The sequence below is a fragment of the Scyliorhinus torazame genome, chromosome 3 (assembly GCF_047496885.1).
Source record: "Scyliorhinus torazame isolate Kashiwa2021f chromosome 3, sScyTor2.1, whole genome shotgun sequence".
NCBI classification, from domain to species: domain Eukaryota; kingdom Metazoa; phylum Chordata; class Chondrichthyes; order Carcharhiniformes; family Scyliorhinidae; genus Scyliorhinus; species Scyliorhinus torazame.
This window is the reverse complement of record NC_092709.1, coordinates 284,610,724-284,620,615: the sequence shown is the minus strand read 5'-3', so window position 1 is coordinate 284,620,615 and position 9,892 is coordinate 284,610,724. Positions and strand designations below refer to the sequence as shown.

The window sequence follows — 9,892 nt, the reverse complement described above, 5'->3', positions numbered from 1 at the left end:
GGTCTTTTTTCTGTGTGTGTGTGTGTGTGGGGGGGGGGGGGGGGGTTCCCATTAGTCTGGGAGTCCCTGTTGTGGGGGGGGGGGTCCCTTTAGTTGGGGGTTCCCTATGCAGGGCCTATATAGTCAGGGGATCCTAGGGGGTCTCCCTATTACAGGGTCCCTAGGAGGGTACCTCTATTGCAGGAGCCCCGTGTGTGGTGGGGGGGGGGGGGGGGGGGGGGAGATGGCGCTCAGTGGGATCATAAAACAGGTGCAATTCTCCTCTTACAGAACAGTATCCCAAATGGAGAATCCATCCCTAACTCTTTACTAATTTCTTTCAGTCCCTCAGTTTTACAAGTCCCGTGGTCACCTGATATTTCTGAGAAATCTTCTGTGTCTTCTTCCTTAAAGATTGACAAGTAGTTGGTTAGTTCCTCCACCATTTTCGTGTTCTTCACTATAAAATCTCCTGTCTCCACCTGTAATGTGCCAACATTTACTTAGACAATCTTTTCATTTTTACATACCTAAAGAAACTGTTTCAGTCCACCTTTATGTTTCTCGCCAGCTTGCATTCATATTTTCTTTTCCCTTTCTTTACACATTTCTTGGCCATCCTTTTCTGGAGTCTAAATTGTTCTCAATCCTCAAGCTTACTTTTTTTGGCATCGTATAAGCTACTTCCTTTTGATTTATTGCAATCTTGAACGTCTTTCGTTAGCCACGATTTATTCTATTTTCTGGCTATTTCTGTGTGTTGGGTGTTTGTACCGCCGAGGAATTTAAAACCGTCATAGACCATGTAGTGCTTCTTTAAATGCCAGCTATTTATTGTCTACTGTCAAATATTTTTGAATAATTTTCCAATCCACCATGGTCAACTTACCCCTCACATCTTCATAATTTCCCTTATTCAGATATAGGACCTAGTTTCAGAATGAACGATATCACATTCAAACATAATGTGAAATTCCATCATATTATGGTCACTATTACCCAAAGGCTCCTTTACAGCAAAGGTATTAATTAGTCCTTTCTCATTACATAATACCAAATCCAAAATAACTCAATCCCTAGTTGATTCTTCAACATACATCCCCAGAAACCCATCTTGTACACACTCGAAGAAGTCATCCTCCACAGCATTAGTGCTGATTAGGTTTACCCAGTCTGTATTCAAGATGAAGATAGGTAGTTTTTTGGAGAAGAAAGGAATAAAGGGTTATGGTTTTCGGGCCAGAAAGCGGAGCTGAGTCCACAAAAGATCAGCCATGATCTCATTGAATGGTGGAGCAGGTTCAAAGGGTCAGATGGTCTACTCCTGCTCCTAGTTCTTATGTTCTTATGTATGGAAACTGAAACTGCCCATTATTACTGTAGCATCCACATTACACAAATCTCTAATTTCTTGATTAATACCATGTCCAACATTAACACCGACTCCCACCCATGTTTGCTGCCCCTTGTTGTTTCTCCAGCCAAACTGATTCTACATCTGCCAATCTAGTTTAAACCCTCCACAGCGTTCTGCTCCCTTTGTACATTGATGGAATGGAAGCCCTACCTGTCAATGAAAGTTGCTGGCTGGTCTGTGGGTTCCTGCAGAATGCAGCAAAAACCCCAAAGCCAATCGTCTCCTCTGCCTGTCTGGGTGGTTGTAAGTGTACAGAGTCCCAGGATGGTATTCCTGGAGGGTGGTGGCACAGTGGTTATCACTGCAGCCACACAGTGCCAGGGACCCAGGTTCAATTCCAACCTTTGGTGACAGTGTGGAGTTTGCACTTCCTCCCCGTGCCTGCACGGGTTTCCTCCGGTACTTCAGTTTCCTCCCACAGTCCAAAGATGTGAAGATTAGATGGATTGGCCATGCTAAATTGCCCCTTAGTGTCCAAAGATGTGCAGGTTAGGTGGGGTCATGGGATAGGATGGGGGAGTGGACCTCAGTCGGGCGCTCTTTCAGAGGGTCGGTCCAGACTCGATGGGCCGAATGGCCTCTTTCTGCAATATAGGAATTCTATGATTCTTTTCAATTGGATTAGCCAGGATTGCAGACTTGCACTAAAGCAGTGATCAATTTGTGTATTTTTGTGGTTTATGACTTTGCATTCTGTAGGGCTATGATGGGTGGGGTTGAGAGGGGTGTGACATCATGGGGGAGGGGAGGCAGCATGGGGTCCCACAAGGTGTAAATCTGCCTCTGGTTTGCAGATTTTTTTTTTCTTCAAGAGTCACTGGAAGTTGCACATTCCCATTAGAACGGAGTTATCCAGTGTACAAAACAAAATAAAATGACCTGCCTGCTACTGACTGTGTGATAACAACATGGAAATAGAATTCATAACCAGCATTGAATCTAAGTTATATAGAATCCAGATATGCCTATTATTAATATTCAGAAACCTACACTGAAACCTACTGCTTTGCAAATCTTGCGCTTAAATGATAAGTAATTGAGAAATTTCCAAACGATATAATATGCTCTTTGTAATAATATAGCAGACTGTACTCATGTTATTCTTTTCAGGCAGCACATTCCAAAACCTTGACCACCACCATCTAGATGGACAAGAGCAGCAGATATCTGGGAACCCCACCACCTGAAGGTTCCCCTCCAAGTTACTCACCATCCTGACTTGGAAATATATCACCGCTCCTTCACTGTCGCTGAGGCAACATCCTGGAATTCGCTCCCTAACAGCACAGTGGAGTGCAGCAGTTCAAGAAGGCAGCTCACCACCGCCTTCTGAAGGCTAACTAGTGATGGGCAATAAATGCTGGCCTAACCAGCGAAGCCCACATCTTGTAAGTTAATTTTTTAAAAGTTAAAATTGGTGGATCTCCTATAAGTTGCTCAGGAGTAAAAAGATAAGAGCGAGAATCTTTGGCCTCCCCGCCGCACGTTTCTTGGCAGCAGGAAGTGGCCCGTGGTAAGAAGCCGGTGGTAGGATCTTCCGGTTCCTCCGTTGTTAATGGGATTTCCCATTGAATCCACGTGGCGGGAGTGCTCTGTCAGCGGGATTGGAAGATCCCACAGGCGTGAACAGCCAGAAGACCTTGCCCCAAATTTCTATCTCTCACTTCTCATATAACTGCATTTCTGCAATTATGGAAGATGAAGAATGAAAGGTCAGCAAGGAGAGCATTAGACAGCCAAGTCTTGGATGGTGATGGAATGTCTAAGTGTTTCAGTGGCAGAGATGTTAAGGTATGAGAAGAGTTGGGCAATGTTGTTAAGGTGGAAGGTAAGCAGCCTTGGTGAGGGGGGAAAAAATCTGAGATTCAAAGGTCAGCTCAGGAGTCACAGGATGTCAAAGTTGTGTTGGGTCTGGTTTAGCCTGGGGAAGTTAGGGGCAAGGGAATTAAGTTTATGAATGGAGCTAAAAATGGCGGTTTCAGTCTTCCGGATGCCGAGGAAAGTTATGGCACCTCTAAGAGGTGATGAACAGTCCAGTAAGGTGTTGGTGAGATCGAGCTGCATGTTACTGGCTTCCATGTGAAAATTGCACATGCCTATTGATTAATGCATCACACTATCGTTCTGCCTTGGATTTTAACATGAGGTTCTCCTGACAAAATGAAATAAACAAATAAATTAACAAAATTATACTACCACATACAAAACATACGTAACATAAGGTTAAGATTTTATCATAAGCTGAACTTTGCTTCACCTTATATTTGCTTCTGGAGGAACCTCACCAGTCTGACGGAGGATGTAAAAAAGGACCTGCAAAGATGGAACACACTCCCACTCTCCCTTGCGGGGAGAGTCCAGACGATCAAAATGAACGTGCTGCCCAGGTACCTCTTCCTATTCAGAGCCATCCCGATCTACATCCCCAAGGCCTTCTTCAAAGCACTAGACAAACTAATCATGGCGTTCGTATGGGGGAGGGGAGGGGGGGGGGGGGGGGAAAGAATGCTAGGATCACAAAGGTCTTACAAAAAACAAAATCAAGGGGAGGGCTAGCCCTCCAAACCTACAATTCTACCACTAGGCGGTGACGACCGAACAAATAAGGGGATGGATCAAGGAGCCAGAGGCCGAGTGGGTGCGCACGGAAGAGGCCTCCTGTAAGGGGACCTCCCTCCGGCAGCACTCCCATCCCCACCCAAAAACACTCCAACAGCCCGGTGGTGATAGCCACCCTCCAGTCCTGGAACCAGCTACGGCAGCAATTTGCCTGACCAAAATGTCGGACAAAGCTCCCATCTGTAACAACCATAGGTTCACACCAGCACTGACTGACGCCACCTTCAAAAGGTGGGGACAGGACGAAGGGACACTGACGGGGACCTGTACACCGACGGCAGGGTCGCGACACTGGACCAACTGACAGAGAAATTCCAGCTGGTCAGGGGGAACGAGCTAAGGTACCTGCAGCTCAGAAACCTCCTACGAAAGGAGACAAGGACTTACCCACAACCGCCACGACAGACATTACTGGAAGAGTTACTGGACGCAAGCATATTAGAGAGAGGAAACTGTAGCGACATGTCGACCGACTGGTAGAAGGAGCCGACACCGTACTGGACGCAACAAGAAGGAAATGGGAGGAGAATCTGGGGATTGAGATAGGGTGGGGCCTCTGGCGCGAAGTACTGCATAGGGTCAACTCCACCTCCACCTGCGCAAGGCTCAGCCTGATGCACCTAAAAGTGATACGTAGATACCACTTAACAAGAACTTGTATGAGTAGGTTCTTCCCGGAGGTGGAGGATAGATGTGAATGGTGCCAACGAGGCCCAGCCAGCCATGTCCACATGTTCTGGTCTTGCCTGTAGCCACCTAAATTGGCCAACTCCCGATTTAAAATTGCGAATGGCAAAGGCTGATGGGAAAATCAGCCAACAAGACAGAAACCAGCGGCTGCAGGTTTGCTGTGTATTTACCTCTGCAAAAACCAGACAACATCGATACCAGCGGCCATCAGCATAACAAAGTAGCAGCCATCTGCATACTGATGAGCAATCCCCGGGAACAATAAGTAACATTTTTGACACACAAAGCAAAGCCAGACTCCTCGGCGCCAGCAGGAACCAACTCAAAGGAGGTGAACGAGCACCTCAAGACCGCCCATCGATCAGGGAACCGCTCCAGTATTGGAGAAAATCAAACCAAGCGATTGGGACAAAGTCCAATCACTTGGGACCATGTACAGGGTCCGCCCCGAAAGGCAAGAAGCCCCTGGGGACTATAGGAATTGAGCCCCAGTTCAAATCTTGGATAGCACAATTACTTCACAGCTCCAGGGTCCCAGGTTCGATTCGGGCTTGGGTCACTGTCTGTGCGGAGTCTGCACATCCTCCCCGTGTGTGCGTGGGTTTCCTCCGGGTGCTCCGGTTTCCTCCCACAGTCCAAAGATGTGCAGGTTAGGTGGATTGGCCATGATAAAATTGCCCTTAGTGTCCAGAATTGCCCTTAGTGCTGGGTGCGGTTACTGGGGTATGGGGATAGGGTGGAGGTATTAACCTTGGGTATGGTGCTCTTACCAAGAGCCAGTGCAGACTCGAATGGCCTCCTTCTGCACTGTAAATGCTATGATAAAATCGGTCTCTTCTTCATCTCTGCGTCCTGCCCGGGTCACCCAGCAACACGAACCAACATTGACCGTGACCGGTGCAGTAACCACCGGAAAGAAGTAAGTCTTAATTCAACGCTCGCTACGAGATAGGCGCTCCTAGCTACCAATCCGTACCAACTTCGAATCCCGCAGACTCAGAACCCGAACGAAAGGCCATTTGTTCCCCTGACCTGGTGGGCCAGTCCGAAGTTAAGTATAGGCCTGTTAGTTGTAGAAGTAGCTTAGATGTAGAATTTGTGCATGAGTAGCGATTACTGTGTATAATAAATGTGCTTTGATTTAAATCTTACTAATCGGTGTATTGGGTTATTGATCATTACTCGGACTTGAACCTCGTGGCGGTATCATAAAGATACCTGGTGACTCGAGAACAAAGGTAATAAAACAGAGCAATTGAACCAAGGAGAAAATCAGCAACATGCCCCAGACTTGTGGAGTACTGGACAGCCTTCTTCGAAGCAATGTCCAAAGTGGTGGGGGTGAGGGTGGCGCCATGCCCGAAAGTGGCGGTCTTCGGGGTTTCAGACCAGCCAGATCTACTCCTGGGGAGGAGGGCGGACGCCCTTGCCTTTGCCTCCCTGATCGCCCACCGTAGAATCCTGTTCGGCTGGCGGTCAGCAGCACCACCCAAAGCTGCAGACTGGCTGTCCGACCTCTCGGAATCTCTCCAAATGGAGAAAATTAAATTCGCCATCCGAGGGTCAGACGGCGGCTTCCACAGAACGTGGGAGCCATTCACCCGATTGTTCCGAGACGTGTTTGTGGCCAACAAACAAGCAGAAGAACAGCCAGGTATTTAGGAACCAAGGGAAAGCAGCCAAAGCATGAAAGGGGGAGATAGACCGGGAGGGGTGGGGGGAACACAACTCAGTCTAAGAGGAAGGAAAGGCGAACCATGGGGTGGGGGGGGGGGGGGGGGGGTTGGGTGGGAGGAGGGAAGAGACAGGGAACAATAGAGGAGAGCCAGGGAGGTAGGTGACGGGGGGAGGGAATGGGGGCTGGGGGTGGGGGGGCGGGGGGGGGGGGGGGGGGGACGAGGCACGGAAACATTAACCAACCTTACATCCACAGGAACAGAGAAAAAGGAGAATACAGGCGGAGGATGGGAGGGCTGGCTGAAGCGGCAGCGTGCACGAGAAGACAACGGTGGCGAAATCCAGCCGGGAGAAGCGAGGGGCAACACCGGCACCAGACCCTCTCGAGGATTGACCTCCGGAAGTGCCTCGCCGGCACAAACAGATGCCTACTTATATCATATCCTGTGTACATAATGGCAAAATATACTCTGTTCAAAAATCCAATAAAAAACATTTATAGCAAAAAAAATATATGCTTCTGGAAAACACCACAATAAATCGACAGAGAAACGTACATTAGCATTGCATTCATTTCAAACTCAGTCACAGGTAGAGTTGGCATTGACATTTTTTTACTTTAAGAAATTGGTGAATGAACAAGTTCCATACTACAGGGCACCAAAAAAGCAGGATAAAAGTAGGAGAGAAGACAACTCATGAAGTAATAATTAGATGAAGCCAAGTCTGAGATTTAAAAACATGTAAGAGGACAGGAAGGCTGAGGGAAAGAGAAGTTCCAACAATTTGAAAAAATATATATAATGGGATGGCACAATGGACTTTTACTGCAATGTAAGGAGGATGCTGGAGGGGTATGTGTGCAGCCTGCAATATTAGGGACTCTAAGGAGCAAGAAAATAAAGTTCAACAGAGCAGTGATCACTGAAGAAACCATAAAGCTGTGCAAGACAGGCAACACTGAAGTGAGAGAGGTTGGACTTGACATGACACAGTGCAGGTAATAGGGAACTTCATCATGCTTCTTTTCAAATTGTGGTACTTTGCTAATGTACATCTCCATCGTTGAGCTTTTATGCCTTAGTATTAGAGGGGGTACATTGCCTGATATCATGCTCCCTGGGAATCTAAGCTTGAACAAAGCATGGATCCTACAATGGTGTGGCACATTTCTTTTCGCCTGTGCTCCCTTCAGGCTTCATTGCCTCCTGTGATTGATGAATTTACACTTGTATATTTTCACTTGTATTGTTAAGTTTGACAAAGAAAACTTCATAGTAGACAACGCAGTACCATCTAAGAAACACAAATAAGATACAGGCTCATGTGGCAGCAGAAATTAATCTTTCAAGGGATTATAGATGTTTCTGTGAGGTTTTGTCTCCAAATATGCTCTTTGCATGAGAAGAAAAGGTTCTTCTTGTGCTCTGTGGACTCAGTGGAGTTTTCTTTGTAGACCGAGGGATTGGTTGTGATGCTTGAGTCTTCATTGAGGCATTCCTCTTGGGCTTAAGTTGAGAGACTTTCAGAGATTTCAAACCCATCATTTTACAGTACATATTACACTGATGAAGCGCTTTGAACTGATCAATAAAGGAAATGGAGCAGTTCCCTTTAAATCCTTTGTATCTGGAAAATAATAAAAAGGAGATTAGACATACAGCTGACCCGTCTTGCCTCTGGCCTCTTAATGGAGACAGCCATTGACAGGTCTACTTATTGGTGCTGTGGCTTCCATGTGCTAACCTTATACCAGAACTAAAGGAGCAGAGAATTCCTTACTGATAAAGTTACCCTTTGACATGGTCTATTTTTCAGGTTTTCTTTGGAAAAAAACGAATTGCGTAACTCCATCAATAGTTCGCCTAGTAAAGGCACCAAATCTTGTGAAACTGAACGCTAAAGACGTTGCCTTTATCAAAATGAGCCACAAGTAAACTTTGTCTTTCAAACAGTGACAGCGTGAAGTTTCAGTCATGTAGTACCATACATATACCACTAAGTAGCACTGTTGCACTTTGTCACTTCATGACTTGGTCAGTGCAGTGAAATTCCCTTAAGCCTACTTGTATCATTTAGTGTTTTTTCAGCACAAGTGGAGTCAGCATTTTCTTAATTTGCCATCACCCCTTCTAAATAAAAAATCAAAATTGTACATTCCTGACCCTTACAAATTCAGATTAGCCTTCAGTGGATTTTTCACTTTTTACTACCTGGGAAAAATAATCCTGCCAATTCTTCTACTAATTTCTAAACATTCCTCTTAAAAAACATTCAAATTAATTAAAAAAAAAATAAAATCCAAATTCACATAACCATAAATAATGAGTGCAACAATCGGTCTGTTTCTTCCCAAGTCTCAGAAAACATATGATCTGTCCTCTAGTTGCTGCTGAAAATTGGATTGCTGGGAATTGCGTTAACATGTTCCACAAAATCGCTTACCCTCTGGGGAAATGTTTGTCGCAATTGTGAAAAGCCTTTCTGAGATACAGAAAACAGATATTCCAATTTACTGCATTGCTCAATTCCTTCTAAATGATTGTACATTCATTCACATGATAGTAATGCTATTAAATTAGCAGCCCGGTGCTGTATGTTTTCAGCATACCAAATGGTGGCGGTTCAGGATCGGTGGGAGGAACCCAACAATATATTTATGACATGTACCAGAACAAACATGATAATGTCCCTCATTTTGTGGAAACAAAATTGGGGGTGGTTGGGGGGAGGGGGGCTGCTTGGGCAATTAAAAATTGAGCAATAGGTTACTTCATTACTTGTTTCCTGAGCTGATCAAAATTGTGGGCAGTAACATTTTTGATTGGCAATGAAATCAAGGGTTATGGGGACAGACAGGCAAGCAGGACAGTGGATTAAGGCTACAAGTCAGATCCATGATCTTATTAAATGGCAGAGAAGGCTCAAGTGGCTGAATAAACTATTCTTCTGATCTTAAAGTGCACCCACTGGATGTTGAGTGATGACTTGTCCCTTGGACCTGAGGACTAGAAGAGGTGCAGTAAAGGAAGAGTTTGCAGTTTCTTTATATCCTTCTCATTCCTGAATCAATGTTAAATTTAATTTTCACCAGTCTGGACCCGTATCCCCTTGTTAAAATGTCTATGGTGTTACAATTGTGGGGTTTGTAATCATAAGAGTAGCAAATGTCTTTTGGTTTGAAAGTAGCAATTGGGCGGCACGGTAGCATGGTGGTTAGCACTGTTGCTTCACAGTGCCAGGGTCTCAGGTTCGATTCCCAGCTTGGGTCACTGTCTGTGCGGAGTCTACACATTCTCCCCGTGTCTGTGTGGGTTTCCTCTGGGTGCTCCGGTTTCCTCCCATGAGACCCGAAAGGCGTGGTGTTAGGTAATATGGACATTCTGAATTCTCCCTCTGTGTACCTGAACAGGCGCCGGAGGATGTTCTGCCCTTCCTCAATTATACAATATTAGTATCCTATGTTCAAGGATGCTACTAACCTATGCACTAATCATTTTGACAGTCAAT

General features: G+C 45.7%; 1 protein-coding gene across 1 annotated transcript in view; it reads right to left on the bottom strand.

Moving 5' to 3' along the window:
• Window positions 1-6,855: 6,855 nt before the first annotated feature.
• alpk2 (alpha-kinase 2) overlaps window positions 6,856-9,892 on the bottom strand; it is a 115,009-nt gene continuing 111,972 nt past the window's right edge. The window contains exon 11 of the mRNA XM_072497346.1: window positions 6,856-8,011. Coding sequence (XP_072353447.1) covers window positions 7,738-8,011 — 274 coding nt within the window. The 3' untranslated portion in view covers window positions 6,856-7,737. The remainder of the gene's footprint in view (window positions 8,012-9,892) is intronic.